This window comes from Barbus barbus, assembly GCF_936440315.1.
Source record: "Barbus barbus genome assembly, chromosome: 7".
NCBI lineage: Eukaryota > Metazoa > Chordata > Actinopteri > Cypriniformes > Cyprinidae > Barbus > Barbus barbus.
Window position 1 is genome coordinate 698,650 of NC_136735.1, and position 25,968 is coordinate 724,617.

Genomic DNA, 25,968 nt, shown 5'->3' on the forward strand with positions numbered 1-25,968 from the left:
GTTAGAATTGTGTCGATGTCCCAATATTTATGGACCTGACCGTACATATCGACCAACGCAATATACTAAACGCAGTGCAAATTAACGTAGTCGTGAATAAGCAATAAAGAAATAAATAAGCCACACTATGTTAAAAAGAACCGGAGGCCAAAAAAATGAAGGGTTGCAACAGTTTTGACAGAGCTGGTATTACTTGACTCCTAGAAGAGGGTTCAGAGTCATCTTTTATTTCCTGATGCAAATGAAAAATAACATGGCTTGGCAAACGATATGTTTGGATAATGTGGTGTTCTGGCATTCAAAATAAATTGATATGTGTGGAAAAAATCCTCTCCTTTCTAGCACGCGCTGTCTGTTCTCTGTGGTTCCTCCTAGCAAAATAGCGCAAAATAGTTTAAGCTTTTTTTGGGCGTTAAATAATAATGGCGGAAATTCCAGTAATTTGACAAATACAAACGTTAGTAAATCTTGTCGTGCAATTCATTTGAATACTCTCCTCCCATTTATTTTGGTCTGAAAGGGAAACTCCTGGACATGCATATTCAATAAATAACTGTGTCCATGCCTTTTCAGCGCTAATTCTTCACTGCACGGCTTTAGTAAATCCTGACAGTACTATTTTAACGCCAAAAGACGGTTTGCGCTGGCACAACCTGTTAGTAAAACAGGCCCTTAATGTCTTATGTTCATATCAGTCAGAGATGATGGTCAGCAGAGGGCAGCAGTGTGACCTCTGACCCTTTCTGTCATATCTGTCATATTATTGATGTGAGCTTGTGATTATTGCCTCGTTTTCATCACTGTTTAGTTAATTTTCCCTTGATGTTTTTTTATTAACTCTTGTTTGTTGATCTCAGTGTTTTGTTGATGTTTCAGAACGGTCACTGTGGGAAGTTTGAGTGTCCTCAGTTTCATCTGCTGAAATATTCAACCGTTCACTTCAGCCTGACAGCACAAGCAGCTCTCCAGAACATGAAGGAATACAAGAGAGTGAGTGATGAACACACACATTAACAACAGCACTACACAATCACAAACACGTGAAACACACATCTGAACTACAGCTGCTACTGCTACTACTTTCTGGCCTAGCTTGATGTTCTTTAGGGTGTTTAGAATGGATTCACACATGCAGGGGACAGCTGTCGAAGTGCAAGCATCTAGGTAATTTAAAATGCAGATGCCCTGAAGTCGCAGAGGAGCCAGTGCTGCATCCATGAGTTTTGCGTATGAGTATGTATAAGATGTATAAGCTTCGCCCTGAAAGCAAACCTCAGGAACTGTGTTGTGGCAAGATCTCTATGTGAAAGTATGTGTCCTTGAGATCGATCATCACAAACCAATCGGATCTGGATCTGAGATACAATCATTTTGAGAGTTAGCATTTTGCACTTGTATGTTCTGAGGTAGTGGTTCAACCCGCGAAGATCTAAAATTGGACACAACCCCCCATCTTTCTTGGGAACCAGAAAATACCAGATGTAGTAGCCTGATTCTCAGTCTGGCAGGGGAACACGTTCTATAGCCCCCTTTGTCCAGCAGCTTTTGCAATTCCTGTGTCAACAACTGCGTAGTTGAAAAAAGTGGAGACCATGCCATTGAAACATGGAGGATGACGTGCAAACTGTATCCTGTAGCCTTTCTCTACAGTCATTTTGACCCATGGCAAGATATTTAGCAGTAACCTCTACGCTGCCAATTTCTCTGAAAGAGCCACTAGTTTTCACACTTGGCTTTGCTGGAGGGATGTTAGATGTTCAGTGTCCTGAAACATGGCAAGAGGCCACTGAACATTTAACATGTCGCTGGAGACCACTGTCCCCCAAAACGCCATTGGTGGAGATTGTACAGTGCTCCACCGAGGGTGCCGGGAAGGAGCCCCATGGTCCTGGGCGCAACACCCTCAGGATTTCTTCTTTGAGGAGATGATGTTCCTCAGGTCTGGCCTCTTAGAGGTGGTCTGTGCAAGAAGGCACACAATTCGCCACACTCTCTTTCTGGGCTTCTCGCCTCGGAAAAACCATTAACTTCAAAAGCTGACACTGATCTCAAACTGTTTGTTCTGCTGTAGAAATATTCCTTCTATGAGTTCAGGAGTGATGATGTGTTCAACATCAACGCTGAGCTCCACTACAACACGAGCCGCTACAACCAGACATCATCCAGCCTGAAGGTGAATCCACATCAGACATGAACCCATGATTAGCTGCTGTTTTATGATAAAATAGCATCAGACAGATCTGAGAGCAACAGGTTTATAACACCATATATAATATCAATATTTTAAGTAGGAAATATTTCTTCAATTCCACAGGACGATCTCCACAGATCCCAGGTACCCACCATCTCATTTCTTCAGTAATTTATTTATTCATTCATCATTTAAAACTTCAGTGTAAATTTGTATATTTTAAAAGTAGTTTATTTTATATTTTATTCTTTATAAGTATAACAAGCCTTACCTGTGTGATTTTTCTCAGACTGCAGTGAAGGTGGAGTTTGTGGTTCCTCCCAGTCGACTGCTGATCGTCGGCACTGGTGTAGTGGGCGGGCTCATCGTGCTCATTATCATATTGTTCCTTCTGCTGAAGGTAAGAACCAATCAAGTCACCTTACAGTTGATCTCATCAGTCACCTCTCAAATTCTCAATCCATTCTGTGTGTGTGTGTGTGTGTGTGTGTTTGTGTGTGTGTGTGTGTGTGTGTGTGTGTGTAGTGTGAGTTTTTTACACGCAAGAGCCTTGACGTGTATGAAAATAGGACGGTGGTTCTCATCAGCTACAGTACTAAAGAAAACTGAAATCTGAGTGAGTTTGTTTAAAGGAGGCCTCAAAGCTGAAGATTCGTTGAATGTTAATGATGTTTTAATGTTTTAATTGTCTAGTTTAATGACAATGTTCTTCAGTTTCAGTGTGTGTTCACTATGTTTCATTTAATGATGTTCAGCATCTGTTGCAATAGCTTTTCAACTTCTTGTTTTTTTTTTTTACTTTTGTATTATTGTGGATTTTATTCAGTTTTAACTAAATATTTTTCATCTTAATCTTTCTTTTTCTTTCATATCAAAGAAAAGTGTTCTGTGAGTAACCTTTGTATTGAGAATTGGTGGTCATTTTAAGATGAGAAATAAATAATCAATGAATAAATCTGGGGCTTTCAAAGTCACAGAGAGTGGGCTTCCCTTCTGACACAACATGGTTTTCATTCCGCTGCAAAGCAAGCCTGATATAAGTCAAATGATCCCAAGCAACTACTGGAGTAAAGAAGTAAACAAACTGTAATACAATATAAAGAAGATCATTATTAGTAATAGGACTCATAAATATAACATAACACAGACACAACCATTTAAATAGTGTTCTCTTGCATGCTTTACTGTACTTTTAGTAACTTTTTTTAAAGCATTACATTTACATTCATTTAGCAGATTCTTTTATCCAAAACGTCTTACAGTTGAGGAATACAATAAGCGATTCATTATAAATAGGCAAATAAACACAGGAAGTGCTTGCAATACAATGTTTCAGGCAGTGTTCAGATTACTACACGCCAGACAGGGAGAGCTTAAGGAAAGAGAAAGCAAAGTTAAAGTCAAATGATGACGAAAGAGTTTTCATGCGTCAGGCATTCCAGATCGGGTGGGAAGTTCATTCCACCAGCCAGGAATGGTGAACCAAAAATGTCTGGAAAGTGATTTTGTGTCTCTCAGTGTCTATGGTGGTTATCTCCCTGATCAGATGAAAATGTTGCAGAACTCTAGCGTTGCCAGATCCAACCTAAAGAAAGGCATCAAGGAGGCAAAAGCAGCTTACAGAAGAAGGATAGAGGGACATTTCAGCGAGGGGGACTCCTGGCGTGTCTGGCAGGGCATTAAGTACCTCACAAACTTGAAGGGCCCTAAAGATCTAACCAGCAGCATCAACAGTAACCTGGCTGAGGAGCTCAATTATATTTTTGCACGTTTTGAGTTCTGTTTTTTTGTGAGTGATGGTGGGGAAGTCGTGGCCTAATGGTTAGAGAGTCAGACTCATAATTCAAAGGTTGTGAGTTTGAGTCTCATGTCTGGCAGTGAATGTCCAGCACTCTCTCCACCCTCAATACCACGACTGAGGTTCCCTTGAACCCCCAACCGCCGCAACATAAATGCTGCCCACTGCTCTGGGGGTGTGTTCACGGTATGTGTGTGTTCACTGCTGTGTGTGTGTGTTCACGGTGTGTGTGTGCACTTAGGATGGGCTAAATGCAGAGCACTAATTCTGAGTATGGGTCACCATACTTAGCCGTACGTCACGTCACTTTCACTTTTTCACTTTCACTTTGTACCTTCAAAAAAAATTTCCCTAAATTAAACAGAATAAACAAGAATTTTTAATAAAACATTACGTGAGTTTAATGGGAACAGGAGTGTGTTTAAAGAACACAAAACTGTACCCATTAAGCACAGCCAGACTTAAGCACAATCACTTTTGTGCGAGATAAAGTTTATTTACAGCACCGCAGATATATACAAAAGTCCACGAGTGATGGCGTGTAGAAATATATACAGTGTAATCACAAAAGAATACAAAGTAGCAAAGAAACAACAAACTGGAAAATAAAGATGGAAAAGATATCTACAAAATATATAAGGGTATCCTCAGTATACTCTCTTTGTTGGGTGTTTGCTCACGGCACTACTGTTGCACGCTCGCATTCGACTTGGGTTAACAATTGATAAATGTGAGTCTGACACAGCTTTTTCATCTTCCGTGAAGACAAATGTATTATACACATCAAGTGCACTGCGTCCTGCCACTGTTAGCAGCAATGCTATTATCATACAGCCCAATGGCGAGTGCATAAAGTTCAAATCTTTGTTTGAAAGTAGGGCTGTGATGGTGGCAGATTTTCACCACCGCAGTGGTTATGGACCAACTACAGCCGGTGGCACGGTGTTGTGTATATTTATATATATATAATTCTGAAACATAAAAATAATACAGTTGAATAAGAAAGTGGCCTTAAATAAGAAAGTTAAATACACCGTCTACTTCACGCGAGCGGCGCGACGAGAAGAACCCATTATAATCAGTGATGCTGTCTACACTAGATGCGGTGCGATGTGACAAATCTCTCACAGTAAACTGCCTCGTCCTGTTTATGAGGTACTGACACAAAGCTCAAATGTCCTGTGTAGACAGACTCAACCTGTTGTGTTGCAACGCAGCATCCGATTCACTCTTCCGCCACCAAGCAAGCGGGCCTGTTAACTCCTCGTCTACACGTGCTCTCTGTGGAACAGGAATTAAGGCATATGTTTCCACATTTCTTGTTGGCATCTTCCATTTACCGCTGTCTCATTCGTACTTGGCCAGGTTGGAGAAAGCATCACCAATACAAACCTGACCAGCCGGGCGTTTGCGATCATCACGTGAACTTGTAGACACTTGTACAAACGCGGAGGGGTGACATGAATGAACTTGGCTTACTGCCGCATTATACTGCCATCTAGTGGCCATTTTAGCATGGAACACATATCAATACAACGGTCGTGCAACCACAGATAGCCTACGATACAGCATGATCATCGCACAGTGTGTTTGCTGCTACAATCCACATTTATTGACCAGCCAATAAAAATGCGACATGAAATCAAGGCGACATGGTGCTAAAACATAAAACTGCTAACCTCAAGCTCTTATGCCTTCTTCTTTCACCTCTTTTTTCAGCACACATAAAAATACAACTGCTAAAGTGTGATTTATCGTGCTCTTTTTGTTTAGCACTAGCGCATGCTGATTATTCTTCTGTAGTAACGTACGTTGTATCGTGCGAGACAATAGCTGTCATTATCGCACAGTCTACACACACGTCGTAGCCAAGTTTATTAGATCCCTGTCGCACAGTGTGGCATGCAGTGATCTTACAGGATTGCTAAAATAGTGCAGTGTGTTCTGGGCTAAACGCAGGGGTTTTCAATCCTGTCCTGGAGGATCCCCAGTCCTGCACATTTTGCATATCTCCTTCATCTAACATACCTGATTCAACTCATCAGATTGTTAGTAGACTGCCAGACCTCTGATAAGGGAGACATACATAATATGCAGTGCTGGGGGTCTTCCAGGACAGATTTGAAACCCACTGATTTAAATGCATGGACACACTGCTGAGAAACACACACTCACACACACACACACACGCCCTGCGAGGGTGAGCAACGCCGTGTTAAGGAGGAAATGAGTTTCTCGTGAAGAAATGAACAGGAAGATGTTTGTCACACAGACGAGCAGCAGCAGGATGGAGGTGCTCGGCTTGATTCTCTTCATGTGGGGTAAGAGATTTATTCATAAGAGTAAAGTAAATAATGTGTTAGTTTCTTGTAGTTGTTTAGTTATTTAGTTATTGCTTTAATTATGAGAATTAACTTTATGTAAAACTATGCCATTTTAATATATAATATATGTTATTAACATATATGGTCATAAAATGTAATACCATATAAAAATTAACCATATACATACTTTAAGTATATGTTTATATATAAATTTTACTATGGGAATTTCATATATGTTATAAACATACACATACATATATCCAGAAACTGGATATATGTGATAATATATGAACATATATGACATCATCACTACTGATATAGGGACATATATGTCATATATTACATTTCTGTATCATCACCATCGTGTTCCTCCATTGGGATAGCTGCTGTAATTGGTTCCTATGATCTGAAAGTTGTGGAAATTGCACTGGTGCTGGTCATGTTCTGTTCACTTTCTCTCTCTCTGTAGTATTTCCAGAAGAAGCTGAATGTGAGCGAATCCACCACAGGCAGGTTTGCTGCGTCTGTGGCTTCACTAAAGGACCTGAATGGAGACAGTCTGTCAGATGTGGCGGTCGGGGCTCCGCTGGAGAATGAAGGAGTCGTCTACATTTATCTGGGTGACAGGACACATGGCATAAACCCTGAACACGCTCCTCAGGTGAGAGTTTGCTGTGCTTCCCTCAAACCCAAACTCTGTGCTTGTGCCCACATTTAACCCAGAATATGTTCCCAGATAAACAGACAGACACAATGCTGAGCCGCTGTGACACAGTAGATCTGTTTGTGTGTGTTTAGAGGATCCTAGCGCGGTCGGTTCTGCCCGGTCTGCAGCAGTTCGGAGTGTCTCTGTCCGGTCAGATGGACATGAACCATGATAATCTGACAGATATCGTGATCGGAGCACAAGGAGGGATCGTCCTGCTCAAGTACGTCATTCTTTAGTTTGGAGAATATCACATTATTAACGAACAAGCAACCTCTTTGCCTCGTCAGTGATCCGGTTGACTAGTCTTATTGTCTGCACTGTAAAATATGTCAAGCTGCTTTAACTTATTATTACTTAGTAACTAGATCCACAGAACTGTTATGTTTAGTCAATTTTTCTCTTTAAAGTGTTATCTGAATTATTTTTTAGTTGGCTCAACCTTTACTTAACTAGTTTTATAGTCCATTCAGCTAAAATGTTTTCACACACACACACACAAAAGTAGGCAGCCATTTATGCTGCGGCGCCCGGGGAGCAGTCGGGGGTCTGGTATCTTACTCAAGGGCACTTCAGTCGCGGTATTGAAGGTGAAGTTTGCGCTGGTCATTCACTCCCCCCACCTACAATCCCCACCGGCCTGAGACTCAAACCCACGACCTTTGGGTTACGAGTCCAACTCTCTATCTATTAAGCCACACTGCCCTCAAATGTTCAAATGTTACTATTTACTCCATGAGTTTTATATGTTACCTCAACTAAGATTTATTATTTGGGCACCTTAAGAAATTGCTGTGGAACTACTTATTAAAGTTTATAATTTTTTTGGAAAAGGTTTGCACACAAAAACCCATTCAACATCCCCATGTTAACTTCAAATTACTGTGCTTTACACTTTCCAAAGATTTCGGTTAGTCGCATTGAGCATATAATGGCTTATAAAGAGAGACCGCACAATCTCGTTATATCTGTTAAAGTCACAGAAACACAAAAATATCATACAACATGCCAAAATTAAATCTAAAATTCATTATAGTAACAGAATGTTTTATGGATTAAACAAGAAAGACCACCTTCCTTTAACTAAAACAGTTCATTTTCCTCAGACATTCATTATTCATACAGCACTTATTTGATGTTTTATATATGCTGTACGTTTTAAATAAAAGATTTACTCCTTGTTAATATATACTTTTTATATAAATGTGTGAATATGACATACACTTCACTTAAATATTTACTCTTCTGAGGACACATAACTTACAAAACTCTTCTAAATATCCACTCAAAAACATCTGAGATGCTGTAGGTGTTTGTTGATAAAGTTTAGTAGCAGTTACCTGACGCGTGAACTTGACAAGATGACGGCGCTGTTTCTCCCGCGGTGAAGTAACTCAGGCTCGAGCACCTGCGGAATGATCTCAGTGTTAACATTAATTAACATTCTGGATGTTGACTGGATTTGAAAATAACCCTTCCTTCAATGTTTTTAAAATATATTTTATGCAGAGTTAACATAATATGTTTTCTCAACTAAGCCTTAAACTTAAATATTTTTGTCTTTTCAACATTTTGTTAATTGGACAGTTTTTTTACACTGTCTGGTATCGTGAGCTGTTGACTCTTTTCTCTCTTCTCAGGGCTCGACCTGTGATGTCTGTATCTGTGCAGCTCAGTTTCAGTCCAAAGGATATCATCTTGAGCTGCTTTGAATGTCCGAGTGACGACACATTTAACACATTTAATCTCATGTCATGTTTCACGGTGACCGAGCGCACCAGCAGCACAGGTATCGTTTCAGAGAGTCTCTCTGTCACATGAAGAAAACAGCCTCCATGTCTTACCCTCTCATGTCTCTCAGGATCTCTGGAGAAGAAGCTGAATGTTTCTCTGAATCTGAACGTGGACGTGCTACGAGGAATGAGTCGAGGATTCTTTGATCCGATGGATTCGTCGTCCAGGACTCTGCAGCAGTTCATCCTGCTGGATTCTGGCTTCTCCTGTTTTAACTTCTCCATCTTCATGATGGTACGTGTCGTCTATCACAGCTCCAGCTAATCACAGAGCTTCAGTCTGATGGTGAACGTTGTGTTTTTTCAGCGCTGTGTTGCAGACACAGTCTCTCCTCTGAAGATACGAATGAATTTCTCACAAACTGCGATGTTGTCTGGAAACTCTCTGGCTGTTCTTGACGTCCACAGCAGGATGGAGGAGTATGTCGAGGTGAGCCGAGCTTTATACATGCCAACTTATACTCTTGTTAGATGTAGTGATGGGAGGAACAGAGCTTTCTAAAGCTATGAATCATTTGAACCAATTGATTAAAATAATTCTGTGTTGTGAAGCACTTGAATCATTACACACTGGCAACACTTGCTGGTCAAAAAAGTAAATACAATAAACTCAGACACATTTTACGAATAAACTAGAAATGTATTTTTAAATAAAATACAAAGTTAAATTTCAAATAAATTAAATATAAAGTGTGCTAGTGGTAATGATGATTTCTCTCTGTTTCATGAAGTTTGTCGATCCGCTCAATCAGATAATGCTAATCGTCAGCATTTCCGTGGGGGGCGGACTCATCGTGTTCATTATCATACTGGTAATGCTGGTGAAGGTAAGAACCAATCAGCAGTCACCTCACACCTGATGTCATCATTCAACTCTCACATTTTCAATCCAATCTGTATGTGTGTGTTTGTGTGTGTGTGTGTAGCGTGGGTTTTTTAAACGAATGCGCCCTAAAGACTTTTTCCAAGCGGATGAAAATGTGACCTTGGTTAAGAAAACCGAGGATTCAGTGGAAACATCAGCAGAGAGAAAGGAGGGATCGAAAATAGAGTGAAAATGTTACTTATTTATTACTTGCATTCATCTGCTTTTTTCTTTAATCTCAATGAAGTAATCTTCATAGTGTTCAAGGTGGGCGATATACACACGATAAACCCAAAATTTGTCAACCAGTAGAAATTGTTGTATTATTGTCTCTGTCATGGTCACGCTCACATTGCATTGCTGCACAGTCATGATGGTTTGTCATTTGCATGTGTTTTTAAGCCTTGCCAGTTTAAACATTCAAGCGATTTCAACCTATTCAAGCAAAATAAGATGTGATACAATAAGATGCGAAAGTAATTGATTTCGGTCCTATTGCACTGCTTTTGTGTGTGCACACACCTGAAGCTGCCTTTCATAGCATCTGAGGACTGAATTGAGCTCTTTTCTGTGCAATTGCACTTAAACTGTCAAATACATGCAGCATATTTCATAATAGCATGTATTCACATTAACACAGTCAGTTAAGTCTAAAGTGAATGTAAACATGGATGTGTGTAAATATATATATATATATATATACATATATATATATACAGTACCCTCCATAAGTATTGTAACAGTAAAGACAAAATTGCTCTGTTGGCTGTGGAGTCAAGACATTTGCAAATATGATTAAAAGATGAATATGAGACAAAACTATAGAATGTTACATTTTATTATTAGCCGTTTCAACACATAGATGCTTTACCAAATAAAAAGAACAGCACTTTTAGAGTTCATCCCACTCATTGATGGGCACTGTATATATATATATATATATATATATATATGATCCATGCATTAGGTCTTAAAGTGACAGCAGTCTAATATACCTGCTGCTGTCTGTGCCCTTAATGTTAATAAAACATCAAAAACAAAGAGAAAATCACTCACTGCTCTTGACTGAATAATTTTTGTGGCTTTAATAACAATGATTGACAATGAATTCATACAGTGAATATTTAATTAATACATTTCATTAGTGTATTCAGTGTGTAGTATTTCTTCTGTTAAACACAAAACACTCATTTTATTTGTAACTTTGCATTTTTGGGCTCTATTGCTTGTAAATAGTTCCTTTACGGTGACTATAATTGTGTACTTGTTTTCACTAAGCTTAAGATCTTTTTTACTTAATCAGCGTTCTGTCTCTCTCTCTCTCTCTCTCTCTCTCTCTCTCTCTCTATATATATATATATATATTAGTGATGTCAAGCGACTAATCAAATCCTAAATAAAAGGTTTTTTTGCATAATATATGTGTGTGTTCTGTGTATATTATGTATGTATAAATATACACACATAAAATATTTACGTCTATATTCAAGATTCAAGATTTTTATATTCATATAATTTATTATATATATATAAATACATTTAATATATAAACAACATATTTTTCTGAAATATATACATGCATGTGTGTGTATTAACAAATATATACAGTACACATACATATATTATGTAAACAAACTTTTATTTTGTTTGCGATTAATTCTTTGCCAGCACTAGTTATTATGGGGCTATGCCTCTGAAGCGTGGAAAGCTCAGCTCTAGTTGTATGATCATGTTTTCTGGCGGTTCAGCATGTTTTCAGCATGTTAAGTGATGTGCAGCATGTGTAGCTGGTTCATGTCTCGTTTCTAGTGACTTAATTTGCAGTTTATTTACAGTAACGCAGTTTGTTTGAGTCATTCTATTAACTTGATTAAACATTACACATTTTTTAATCTTCATCTGTCTTTTTATGTAACCTTCATACTGAATAAAGGGCCGTTCAATTTATTAAGAGCAATGCATAAACTGTCACAGTCTAAATAAATGATTTAATTGATGATTGTGTTTATTGTTAGACTGATGTTTTATGGCACTAACACAAGACATATGAAAAACTAACAAAACGCTTTATTTATTCAAACTAATTACATCCTCACTAAACACCTCAAGACTTTACAATGACAAAAACACACGGACGAAACACAACATCTTAAGTTAATCAACAGAGAATATGAAACACAAAATGTACAAATATAAATAAAGCTGAAGATAGAAAAGCATTACGTATTTAATCCTAATGGCGTCTTCTACAGATCACTTACAGATGTGATTACAGTTCATTTCAGTCGCCTTTAGAATGATCCTTATTGGTCACGTGACTCTTACGAGCGGTCGAGTGATTAGCCGCTTGCTACCGTTGCGTCGTCGTCGCAGTTCTCCGTTTCGGTCTTCACTCTGAGCAGTGACGTGGCTGTCGCGGTCGCCGTGGATCGAGTCTCGTCGGCCGCTTGGCTCGGCGACTCGTGCACGCGCATGTGTTTGGCCAGGTGTTCGGCGCGCAGGAAGACCCGCGGGCAGGAGCTGCAGCCGAAGCGCTTGGCACCGGTGTGCGTCTGCAGATGGCGCTGCAGCTCGTCTGAGCGTGTGAAGCGCTTGCCGCAGAACAGCCAGTTGCAGACAAAGGGCCGGTCGCCGCTGTGCCAGCGCAGGTGTGCCTTGAGGTGCGACGTCTTCACATAGGCTTTCCCGCAGCCGGGGATGTGGCAGTTGTGCAGGTGCTTGCGCTTGTCGCCGGCGTTCCCCAGAGACTCGGCGCTCAGGCAGTTAGGACAGCGACAGGAGGCCTGGCCGGGAGCGCGACTGCCGGCGCGACGCTGCGATTTCGGTCGAGCGGAAGCTCCTACGGCATCCTGCTGCTCCTCCGTGGAGTACGACGAGGAGGCCTGAGCCAGCGGCAGCAGATCCTGCGCCAGCGGCTCCATCTTGACGCCCTCGGCTGGGTAGGGCAGGCCGGAGTGGGCGGAACACATTTGCCCCTCAGGTGTGTAGGAGCTCATGGAGCCACCCTGCGCTGGCCCCGCCCCCTGCAGGTCCATCCAACCTGCCGCTGCTCCGGTGTGCATGTCCCACCAGCCAGACACGCTCACCTCCTCCTGCGGCGGCCCCGCACGCAACCAGGGGTCATACGGGTGGGCCATGATGAGTGTGTGTGTGTGTGTGTGTGTGAGAGAGACTGTATCACCACATGACTGTGGATGGGAATCTGAAATCACTGCCTGAACCTGCGGAAACACAAAAACACACACAAACAGATCAGTTTGAAGGATTCGTCAAATGATTCCTGCTCTCTTTGATGCCATTTTAGTTTCAGGTATAAGCTGCATGAGGTCACCGAAAAACTGAACTAAATAAATGCTGCTGGATACTGTGATATTTGTTATCATATTGTTTTAGTTTATTATCATAATTGTAAACACAAAACTATTTGAAAACTTTCTTTTTTTATACAATCACCTAACTGTCTAGTCTTATATTGACAATTAAGTGATTGGATTAAAAGGAAAACTTTTAAAACTATAAACCCTTTTTTATTAATACTACTTAGCATGAAGTGAAGTACATATTTATAATTGAATTCAAGCAGCTTTACAGATAGTTTAAGTTGCTATTTTAAAGTTTCTACATTTTATTTAGTAATATCCTAGTCGTGGCCTAATGGTTAGAGAGTTGGACTCGTAATCCAAAGGTTGTGGGTTCGAGTCTCGGGCCGGCAGGGATTGTAGGTGGGGGGAGTGAATGTCCAGCGCTCTCTCCACCCTCAATACCACGACTGAGGTGCCCTTGAGCAAGACACCGAACCCCCAACTGCTCCCCGGGCGCTGCAGCATAAATGCCCACTGCTCCGGGTGTGTGTTCACGGTGTGTGTGTGTGTGTGTGTGTTCACTGCTGTGTGTGTGTGTGTGTGTTCACTGCTGTGTGTGTGTGTGTGTTCACTGCTGTGTGTGTGTGTGTGTGTTCACTGCTGTGTGTGTGTGTGTGTGTGTTCACTGCTGTGTGTGTGTGTGTGTGTGTGTGTGTGTGTGTGTGTGTGTGTGTGTGTGTTCACTGCTGTGTGTGTGTGTGTGTGTGTGTGTGTGTGTGTGTGTGTGTGTGTGTGTGTGTGTGTGTGTTCACTGCTGTGTGTGTGTGTGTGTGTTCACTGCTGTGTGTGTGTGTTCACTGCTGTGTGTGTGTGTGTGTGTGTGTGTTCACTGCTGTGTGTGTGTGTGTGTGTGTGTGTGTGTGTGTGTGTGTGTTCATACGGGGTCACCATACTTGGCTGAATGTCACTTCACTCAATATCAGTGGTGACTGTGTCCAGCTGATGTCCATGTGGCAGAAATGTTCAGTAAAACTCGTGCTGTTAGTTAATGACAGGTAATCAAACAGACGGTGACTGCAATGATTATATGTTGTGATTAAACTTATACTAAATTATATAAGATTATAAACTTATTTTTCTCACCTCATCTTAAACTTTTACTGTCAATCTTAAAGTTTTTACTGAGCTTGTTGTAGTGTGTTATAGGATTGACTTCTTCACAACGGAGTCTTCACTGCCTTAGAAAAACGTGCTTCTGTCTGTTATACAGATCTTAAAGTTGCGTTTTCTCATATTTGAGGCTTTATATTTTATATATATAAATATAATATTCCTGTCTAGATTCTCAAATGTGCACAGATTTCAGGCTGTTTATATTTTGGGACCGGCTGTTCCCACTGAAGTGTTTCTCAGAGAAAGAAGGGCGCAGCGTCATTGTCTAGGTTTTGGAACAGTCTTCAGGACGGAGTAGAAAAGCAGCGTCTGTGGTGCTGATAAACTGAGCTGCGGTTTGACTGTCAGCGTCTCTAAAGCCGCATCAACGCACAAACCTTAATACACATTTGACGTCACTGGAGGGATTTGGTGTGGCTGTTAGTTAATGACCCTACAACAGATTCTAGCATTGAAATGAAGGAAATAAACCGCTGTCCTGCTCGGATCCGAAGCTTTCTGCTCCAATCACAAACACAGCTGTTATCCATGAGGTTTGTTGTAAATTGTTGTCTGTTGTTGAATGTAAAGTCAGCAGCAAACACACATTCACGATGTACAGTTACTCTGAGAATCTCATCCGGATTGAGTCTGGTATACCAGCTAATGTTCACATGAGCCATATTTCCATCCACACAAATCATGCTCCTAATCAACGCCTTCATGCAAACACCTCCATCGATCCGAATGAAATCTCCATCGGAAGTAGACCTGAAGTAATCCAATCAATACTTAAAAACTAAACATGAACACTTGAACAAAAATATCTAATCAGTTGGATTCAAAAATACTTTGTGCACATGCGTTGTGCCGTGATGCATAAGTTTACAGAACTGTTCAGAGTAAGATCTGTGTTTGAAAGATATAAAGCGTCTGTTTATTTACGTCTTATGGACTGGTCAGTGGAGACGACTGAATATTGACTCAATATCCACTAAAAAACCTCTGCTGATGTCACTTCTACGTTTAGAGATGCCATGAAGGCAAAACAACAATTACACTCAAAATCAAATTGAATATGAAACTGACTTTATTCAAAGATTAGTGCATGTAAACATACCTATCGTGCATGGACTGGAGAGGACGAGATTTCAGCAGAAAGTGTCAGCAGGTGAGACTCACCGACCTCAATTGAGTTGTTTTGAGTCGACTAGTTAGACGCCACCTTAATGCAGCCGTGATCTCAAAAAACACACACCTCAGCACTAACCACACACACACACACACATGGTTTGACTCTATTAGTGAGCACGTCTCACAGACGCAGTGATATCAGTCCCAGTCTCTAGCACTCTAAACCTGCTGGAATCAGACAGAAACGCTCTTCAGATGCCCTCATCACTCACTTCTGCTTTCACGTTTCTGAGGACGTTTGAAAACATTTGGACCTCGCAAACATCTCTCACACACACACACACTCTTGCTGATAACAGCTTCTCACTCCCTCACACCTGGATGCACCAGCCCTGACACACACACAAACACACACACACACACACACACACACACACTCATAAACACACAGTAAACTTGTCCAAACTTGACACAGACATCCGAATTTCAGAAATACTTCCAAAGAAATGTGTCGGATAATATATATATATATATATATATATATACAGTATATGCATTTAGTGTGTGTGTGTGTGTGTGTTTAGATATAATTTTGGGACAAAACTGTATCCAGGTGTGACTTTCTTCAAAGATATAAACTTTCAATTCAATATCAACATGCACAATTCAGTATCATTTTTCAGTTTTCTTATAGAGTTTAGTCTGGTATCAGTATGGTAGACTTTACTAGAATCAATTTAAATACTTTGATGTGTGTGTGTGTGTGTGTGTGTGTGTTTATATGTACAGGAAGGCTCAGGATTGCAGCTGTAAAGACAGCTGGAGTGTGTGTGCGTGTGTGTGTGTGTGTGTGTGTGCGTGCGTGTGTGTGTGTGTGATTTGTGATGAAAACAGGTTTAACTGTCTGCCAGAACTTCTCTGAAAACAGACAAACACATGCAGTCTGGCACAATTCCACAACCTCCCACAATCACACACACACACACACACACACACACACACACACTCGTCTCAATGGTTTTCATACTAAGATAATACTGACTAACTGTACTGAATGTAACGCTCACACAAACCTGCTGATGGCAGAAGATTTGAAGCAGAGCGTGATTTGATCTGTTTCTGAGTCTTTCAGATTGGAAAGAGCTCTTTAAATGTCCTCACAAGACACTTTTCAACATTTGCGAGGACATTTCTGACTAGAGACATGTCAGGCCTCTGCAGTGTGGCCACATCTACACACACACACACACACACACACACACACACAGAGAGTTCAGCATGTGAATATCTGCAGTCTTCAGCACTAACATCACATCAGGTGATGAAGATGAGGGTGAACATCAGCCATGAGTCTTACTGTTCAATTCTTATCACATCAAGAGACATTACAATAGACTTGAATCTTGAACTGAAATCATAGCTTGAACTGGCACACACTCTCACATAAACACAGTTTATAAAACATTCATGCAACATCATAATGAAACGAGTGATGAGAGAGTTTTACCTGCTCAGTGTCTCCTGATGAGTGTGACACCACTCTGAAAGCAGCACGAGTTTATGACAGAGAGAGCCACACCTCTCTCACACACACACACACACACACAGCTCATTCATACACACTTTCATTGATGCAGCCCTGTCCCTGTGCGCGCACACACACACACACACACACACACACACACACACGATGCGTCTGAACATGTCAGAGCGAGACCTCAATCTACCTGAGAGACAGACAGGAAATCACCCCCCCACCCAACAAATATTTTCAGCTCTCTCTTTATTTCACGCTTGATTTTATTGACTTATTATTTTAGACTTTATAAACTATTTATAACTGTTTATAAAGTTTCATTCATGTGCCATATTCTAACCTGTTGTTGTTGTTGTTATTAAAATATTAGTTTAAAATAAAGATTATAAAATGATCACAATGATTAGTTTGAAATGTCTGTTTGTTTGAAGGTTGTTTAGGTGGAGGATTGACAGCTGTTTTTCAGCGGCTTACACACAGAATCTGTCCTCGTCACACAGTTTCTCTCAAACAGCAGAAGCACACACCAGATCTACAAAACCAGACACTATTCTCAGACTCTGACTCAGTTTGCAATTTCATAAAACTCTTTTTGTAAAACACAATACACAATTCTCTCTATGTAACAGGAATTAATATTATGGCAAAGGTTTTTGCTTTTGAGATGTTTGTGATATTTTGAATGCAATGCTTTATTTTGCAAGAGATGTGAGGCGTTTTGCATGTTGTGTGCAATTCTTGGATTTATGCTAAAAGTTTTGAAAATGTGTGAGCAGCTGAAAAAAACCTGTAAATATGTTTTTTGCCTCTTCCTGCACTGCGTATGAGTTGTATTGTCTTGCTTTTTATTGTATATATTTTACATTGTGCAAAACTAAATTAAACACTTTAGTTTAAGCACCAGTTCTCTAGTCTATTGACTAGTAGCTTATTATAAAAGTGCACTGTTCAGTCCTGCGCTGGAGGACTCGCTGACGATGGCCAGAGAACACACATCTTCAGCAAACACACGGTAAACATGTCCAAACCTGACACACACATCCGAATCTCAGACATTACACAGAGACGACGGGCAGATATGATAAGACACATCACCACACTTCCCCAGTTGATTGATTACATGAACCTTAGTCATTTAGCAGACGCTTCCAGAGCAACTCACAAATGTCATTAGACATCACATTAAGATTGGCAAACATTTTGTTCTGCGATGTGATGTTTAATTAGGCAAATGAGGCATTAATTAATCAAATATACACTGATTTGCATACATTTCCAGAATATGGATCAGATGGAATATTGGATAAAGTCTGGTTTATAATTGTAGTTTGATGTTGTCATAAATGTTTTCCCAGAGGGGACTTCAGATTTCTCTTTTTATCACTCCATAAATCAGAAAATACTGTACACAGACACAAAACAGTGTTTTCACCACATATCCACTATGCTTCACTATGTTTTTAGCAGTAAAATGTTGTATAAATCAGTGTGAATGAAATATGAACAAACCTTCAGAATATAGAGAGGAATAAAGTTTGCTGTTTGTAAGAGAAAACCTCTTTAAAGATATGGACTGAGACTGAAATCTACAGATGCAAACAGATAAAGTGCAATAAAACAAACACTTCAATGTGGATTTTGAATGTTTTCGTTCCACAAGAAAAAGCACTTTATAAAAAGTATGAATAACCCCAAATCTCAGAACTGACCAATATAAGAAAGTGTCTTTCGTTCAGTCTGGCGCTTTTCTCATCGAGCTGGTGTCAGTCTGGATCAGTATAACAGACATGATGTTGATCTCAGTGAGGACACACATAAAAGCAGACGGCTGGACTGTCATCTGGGTTCAGTTCCTGAGGGTTAAGCGAGAGATGAGGCTAATTTCATAGGTTTTCTGTTTGTGTTGGCTGAGGGGAACTTCCTCCTGCTAAGATCATATTTACACGCCGCAGCAGCTACCCAATAACAGATTTCCAGCAGCGTGTTTGTCAGTGGAAATCCAGGAAATCCTACGGGCCGACAAGATACGCGCAGCAGTCTCTCACACACACACACTCTCTCAGACGAGCCCCCCCTCCGTGGTGCTGTGTGTTTAGTGTTCAGAGAAGCAGCCTTTGATAGTCAAGCACACCTGTATTTTCTGCTAGAGACTTCCTCCCTGCACACACCCCTCTGCTTTGATTGTTAAAGAGCCCTGGCGCCAACACACACACACACACTCTTCATATCTCGGTGTGTGTCTCTCCAGGTTCCCACAGACTCACAGATGTGTGTGTGTCTCACACTCGTACACAAACACGAGAGAAGATGACGTGGATTGTGTGTAGAGGTGTATGTATCTATATCTTCACTGTAAGCTTGAGGACAGCAAAGCTCCTTAAATCTCGAGACAGACAGAGGAAGGCCAGCAGTGGGACACAATCACCGCAAAACAGTCCCACGGCCATAAAACATTCCTGCCAAGGGCTTTTCATTTCCCACTTTAACAGTTTTCATCTTATCTAATTCTAGAAATGTGTAAACGATTACAGCGTGTGTGGTTATCAGGTTCAGCTGATCGGTGGATGATATTTATAGCATAAATCTATAGCATGTAGAAGGGTCCCACTTTATATCAGGTGTCTTTGACCACTATGTACAAGTCCATATTTACTTTGAAACTATTTTCATTTAGATTTTGCTAGTAAATTTCACCCAAAAATTAAATTGAATGAATGAACAATACACAGTAAAAGAGGATCTCTTTGGACTGATCTTGTGTGGAAAATTGCATTCATACAGTTTTTGACGATCACTAGGACACGTTTCTCAATACAAAATGCATGCAATGACCACATTTTTCAAAATCCACAGACACTTTTGTCATTCATACATTCAGTCATTCATACATTTTCAGCACATTTTTCAGATGCTAACACACTGCTTTCAAAACTGATAAAAACACAGTCAAACCAGAACGACGGCAAACTGTCCATTTCTGCAGGAATTATACTGAAATATAAAATCTTAGCAGAATATTTATTATGAAATTGAATAATGATTATTTCTAACACATCTAAATGCAATTTCAGCTGAAAGGCAAGCCAGATGTCCTTTTCTTTCTTTCTTCCTTTCTTCCTTCCTTCCTTTTTTTTTTTTTTTTTTTGGTTATCTTTTAATAAATATATGGCTTCGGAATGATTTTGTTTGGAAACATGGATCAACACATTGGTGGGAAAATAGAGTGGCAGACTAGACCCCTCACAGTACTGAACATCCATCCATGTGTTCCATGTATTTCCCCTAGCGCTTGTCCTGTGTAGGGTCATGAGGCTGGAGCCTGGGTCATAGGCAGGACACCCCCCTGGACAGATGGCCCGTCCATCACACACGTTCATATTCACACTCATTACAGTCTCCAGTTCACCTGTCCTGTCCTGTCCTGTCCTGTCCTGCATGTCTCTGGATTGTGGGAGAAACCCAGAGGAACCCAACATCAACACAGAAAGACCCTGGACTCCAATACGGCACATACAGTACCTCATTATACTACACTGATTATGCTGCTTCTTTTTTTGAAATTATTGTTTCAGATTGTTTTATTATTATTATTTTATATGTATATTTTCTCAACTTTTTATATTTATTTTTGTGTTTTTATTTTTAACAAGTAAATTTTGTATGCGTAAATTTTTGTAAATATTTTGTAAATGTAAAAAGTAACTTGATGGGTTTTGTTTTTGCTATAAAAAGGACATAGGGTGGAAATGCTGCTTTTCTCATTAATTTCCTACAGTCCGTGCATGTGTAAGTACAGTACATTCATGCAGCCTGTACACTGGAAAATGTCTCTAAGCACAATTCCGTGTCATATTCAAGGAATACTTTAAAAAAACTAAAGTTTACCATCAAGCTCTCAAAGTGCTTTGGGGAAAGAACATGTGCGAGCGCTGAAGCTCAGATCACAAGAAATGAGGAAAAGCACAGTGTCTGAAGTTCTGGAGACGTCATGTTTGTGGTTTCTGAAGAACACTTGAAGAAACCAGAGGCAGGCTGTGAAGAGGAAAACCAGCACGAGGAGCTGCTGCCATCTGCTGGAAACACACCTTCTCTCTCACAGTTAGGGCAGATAATGCTTTCATTTGTTCAGACTGACTGAGTGATCCGTGTGTCTGATGAAGCGCCTGAAACCAAGAGTGCAATTGTGCTTGACACAACTGAATGGAAACCACAGTAGCCCTAAACGGACAAACTGCTCTACAGAACGCGTTTCGTCACTCACGTTTCATTTTGTTGCTCTTGCGAAAAAAACACTGACACAAGGATGAACAAGTAACAGTAATATTCGCAATGACATGGGTTTATTGAATAATTAAGTAAATATAATTCCTTAATTTACCTTTGTAAAGAAACCTCATTGCTCTCTGCGGCATCTTAGCCCATATCGGCCACCGTAGCTTCTCTAAAGGGAGGGGTGAGCAACAAAAGCAAAAGTTTAACAGATTAAACTAAATTAATTTGCATTCAAATAAATTTGATTTAGTTAGGAGAGTCATGAATGAGTCTAACCATAGTCTTTGGTCTAACTACACAATGAATTAGGACAACTTGAGCTTGAACAGTTTGAAAAATGCGTTTTTGGCCTTCATGAATGTGAAAAAAAGCGATTCTTATTTTATAAACCTTATTTTCCTGTTAGCTAAAAATCATATTCATAAATGTAAATTTTCTAAAAGCGAAACTTTTTTTAAGATTCAAACTGGAAATGAATATGTATTTTGATTCTATGGAGTTCTCTACGAACATAAAAGCGATAAGAACAAGGACTTTGTTGAAGGACTTGGCACTTCCTTTGGACTGAAAGACTGAATGTCCCCGGACGGTTGTTGTATTATGTTTTGACGATGACATTGGTTATTGTTTCTTTTTGGTTTTTCAAGCATAGAAAAAAGTTAGAAATTGTTGCTATATGGACTCGGGAGGGGAATTAATCGTGTCCTATAATTGATCTATGAATGCATTCTGATATCGGAGTAATATTTTGTTCCTGGAGATACAGTGATGTTAGAAGTAAGTCAGCTCACCCTGATCACACATGACAAGCTAAACGTGCTATATTAAGTCACTATCCTTATGGATTTTAAATGCTTTGAATCTTTTCCATTTTCAAGTAATATATTCCCACCTGTGCATTTACAGATCCCCCCAGATCATCTTATATTTTACAGGTAACAAACCAGAGGAAGAGGACAGCAGCTTTGCTGTGTGAGTCGTGGTAAATACAAGAACATTCTTCATGAAGATGTGCGAGAGAAGCTTGCAAGTCAAGAGTGAAGTGAAGTGACATACTGCCAAGTATGGTGACCCATACTCGGAATTCATGCTCTGCATTTAACCCATCCAACGTGCACGCACACACACAGCAGTGAACACACACACACCGTGCACACACACACACACACACACACACACACAGCAGTGAACACACACACACACCGTGCACACACACACACACACACACACACACGCACACACACACACAGCAGTGAACACACACACACCATGCACACACACAGCAGTGAACACACACACACCGTGCACACACACACACACACACAGCAGTGAACACACACCCGGAGCAGTGGGCAGTCATTTATGCTGCAGCGCCCGGGGAGCAGTTGGGGGTTCGGTGCCTTGCTCAAGGGCACCTCAGTCGTGGTATTGAGGGTGGAGAGAGCGCTGGACATTCACTCCCCCCACCTACAATCCCTGCCGGCCTGAGACTCGAACCCGCAACCTTTGGATTACAAGTCCGACTCTCTAACCATTAGGCCACGACTTCCCCGGAGGGGAAAAATAAAATTAAGTTACCTTTCTTCATTTTCATAGATGTTGGGATATTTATCTATATTTGGGTAATTGATAAAGTTATGTTTTATTCCCGGTAAAGTAGAAATTATTATTTATTTTTTAAAGCCCAGTGTCAGTGAAGATGGTGTGATCAGGAAATCTGGTGTTTGTGGGAAATCTGAAGGAACATCTCCCAGCATTCTTCTATGATGTTGCCCTGATGATTGAGGTAATCACCTCTTAGGTGATGCAGATGTGGTCAAAAGTTTACATACACCTTACTGAATAAACTGCTTTATCAGAGCAGAAATTGCAATTTTTTAATGATACTACCCCTCTACCCTCTTACTGCTAGGTGTATATAAACTTTGGACCTCAACTGTGTCTATTGCTTTCACTCAACTGAACCATTTATAATGACTGGATATGTTTTATAACAATTGTTCTTCTTTCTTTCCTCAAGGAATTTTTTTCTGACTTTCCTGCCTTTCCTTGGAAGATTTCCGTTCACAGAGACTGTGGAGAGATGGTGTGCAGCTTCATGACAAGTTTACTGTCGATGAAGAGCTTCTGGGACACTGACAAACACCACTTCCCAGCAAGTTTATTTGGAACTTTATTTAGTCAAACTTGCATTCACTAATGCTGGAGTATGATTTTAGAAGAAAGCTTTCGGTCCTGTTTAATGTTGGTGCTAGTAAAGGTTTTCATTAACATGCCTCAGAAATAACATTACTGGTGTGCATCTTGAGACAAAACAAAGGCACTGATATTTTTAAAGATCAATCAGTGCAAGTTTCTTTCAGTCGAAACAGCTCAGAATTACACTTTAGTCTGGGGCTGGTCTCAAGCCTTGTCTTTGAAACTGAGGGTACCATTAACACAGATTGGTAATGTTTTACTATAAGGTCTCATTTGATCATTTTCTTGTTTTATTTTGTATTAAGTGTGTGTGTGTTTGTGTGTTAGTAATCCTATACACTGAGACCAAATGACTCCACAAGGATAGTAATACCACCAAATTTTGACCTTGGGGCCATTTTTAGGTCCCCAATGATGAAACGGGCTTATAAATCATACAGAATTATGTTTTCTATGATGGTGAGATTAGGCACTTTTGTATGTAAGTGATTTTGCATTGTTCTCTAGACTCTTTCTAATAAGTGAGTTAAAGTGTTGGAGCTGTGTGTATAGTTTGGGGTTTTTGTTGTGCAAATACAAAAATATTTTTTTGTCAATAAATGTAGTGGGTTTTCATTTTGTGTTTGTGTTGATTGTAACTAGGTAATTAAGAGATTTTTTTAAATAAAATTTTAAATGGCCTATACTAAATTTCAACTTCATTGCCAGAGATATATAACATTGAAGTACATTGAAATGACATTGAAGTATATTTTAGTTCACATTAATTGCTTATTGAGAAGTACATATTTCAAAGTATATATAAAATATACTAAAGTCCCACTTAAGTGGTTCAAAAATATCACTCAAAAGTTCAACTAATTGCATTGAATGTAATTTTAAACTGTAATCAATTACAAATAACATGCATTTAGGTGGTCGAAAATATTACATTTAATTCATGCTTAAGTGTATTGTTAACTGACATTAAAGTATATTTTAGTTAACATAAATTGCTTGTTAGTACACTTTAACCATATTTTAAAGACACTAGAAACAATTATGAAAGTACATATAAAGATATACTAAAAAATACTTTTAAAAAATCACTCAAAAGTTCAACTTATTGCATTTAGTATCACTTTAAAATGTGATACATTTGAAGTTAATTACAAATACAATGTATTTAAACGTTGAAAATAACATTTAATTTGCACTTACGTGTGTTCTTTTAAAGTATATTATTTCTGCAATAAGTACACTTTATAAGAGTACACTTAAGTGCACTTCTTTTTCACAAGGGTCATCATCGTCATCTGCTCAGTCATTTGTCTCAATGCCTCTCTGTCTGTGGCTGAATGTTTTAGACAGTGCATCTCGATCATGCTTCAGACACAGATGCGCACATCTAACGAAAACCACAAGAAAAGTGTTGACAAACTATCTCCTAAAGCAGCGATTCTGTCATTGTTTGCTCAATCTTATGTCGTTTCATGTCGTTTGAAGGAATTTCTGAGCTTCTGTTCAGAGCAGGATCGGTCTTCATACAGTATCTACACATGCTTCTGTTACTCAAGGTAAATCAGTCATTACAGATTTTTTTCAATCACTAACAAGCGTTAACTAATACTTAAAGTACTTTTTCTGAACTCTTAACACAGCAACACACCTACATCACACAGTTAGCTAAATAGTTCATTTTCTGGCCAAAACCATATTTTGATAAATACATACAAACTCTACATTTCAAAATGCTGAATACCTTTTTCTACATATACTCTATCAAAATACAGCAAGCCCAATTCAAAATCGAGTCATTCGGTCAAAACATTAGCACTGGTTTTCTATCCAACAGGAACATGTAGTCAATTATACTGCATAGAGTCCCAAAATGCTAACAATTAATGGCATTACAAAAACTGCATTACTTATCATGTCTCAGTTCGACCTGTATAGAGCATACAATATGAAATCCATTAAAAAATATAACAACAACAACTATAATAGTAATAATTCAGACAGCAAGTTCATTTTAGTGTGTGTGAGTGGGTCAATTTTAGACAGTATGTGTACAGGAACAATGTGTACAGGAAACACACCACAAGATTATTCAACTAATTCTTCAGGGCCAGGCTTAGCGGGAACAGGGCAGGCCGGCTGCAACTCTGGAGGTAGTCTGAACCCACCCAAATTCACACCACAATCACTGTGAAGGAGATCGTACCAACACACACACAGCACCCTGTGAAGCACACACCGCCGAAGGAAAGCGGCTAGCCTCCCCTGCTCCACACAGAGTCCTTACCGGCTCCTGGAGAAATAAATAAACATTAACCAAAATAAATAAATAAATAAATGTAAAAAGAAAATAACAGTGAATAATAAAGAATGAAAATAAACAAGCTAATTGTACAGGCGCTGGATATAGTGACTCCAGTACCCCAGCCTCCTAATGGCACAAAATGCAGCAGGAACAGATAGCAGTGCTTGAATGGCACCAAAATTACAAGACTATCAATGGGAAAAATTATAAACTCGTTACAATGACCCAGTACAATACATGGCACAAAACTAAAATATAAATGAACAATTTTAAAGCTACAAAATACCAACCAAAAATAGCACAAAATAACAATATAAATGAACACTGTTGTAAAAGAAACCCAAAAGTACAAAAGAGGAAGACCACAGCGCAATGCGCAAACAAAGACAAACC

At 39.6% G+C, this 25,968-nt stretch overlaps 2 protein-coding genes across 2 annotated transcripts in view; one reads left to right on the forward strand and one right to left on the reverse strand.

Moving 5' to 3' along the window:
• Positions 1-3,189, forward strand: part of LOC306872871 (integrin alpha-L-like) — a 94,663-nt gene extending 91,474 nt beyond the window's left edge. The window contains exons 27-31 of the mRNA XM_079421757.1: positions 877-990; positions 2,072-2,173; positions 2,315-2,335; positions 2,481-2,591; positions 2,717-3,189. Coding sequence (XP_079277883.1) covers positions 877-990; positions 2,072-2,173; positions 2,315-2,335; positions 2,481-2,591; positions 2,717-2,800 — 432 coding nt within the window. The 3' untranslated portion in view covers positions 2,801-3,189. The remainder of the gene's footprint in view (positions 1-876; positions 991-2,071; positions 2,174-2,314; positions 2,336-2,480; positions 2,592-2,716) is intronic.
• Positions 3,190-11,568: 8,379 nt separating this feature from the next.
• LOC306873224 (transcription factor Sp6-like) lies at positions 11,569-16,791 on the reverse strand. Its single transcript, XM_079422344.1, has 2 exons — positions 16,773-16,791; positions 11,569-12,898 (listed from the first exon to the last, which is right to left on the reverse strand). Exon 2 carries the CDS (start codon positions 12,812-12,814, stop codon positions 12,017-12,019), a length of 798 nt encoding a protein of 265 aa, XP_079278470.1. The 5' UTR covers positions 12,815-12,898; positions 16,773-16,791; the 3' UTR covers positions 11,569-12,016.
• Positions 16,792-25,968: the final 9,177 nt, after the last annotated feature.

Coding starts and splice junctions, on each gene's coding strand:
- LOC306873224 (XM_079422344.1), bottom strand. CDS start 12,814: ATGGCCCACCCGTATGACCCCTGGTTGCGTGCGGGGCCGCCGCAGGAG.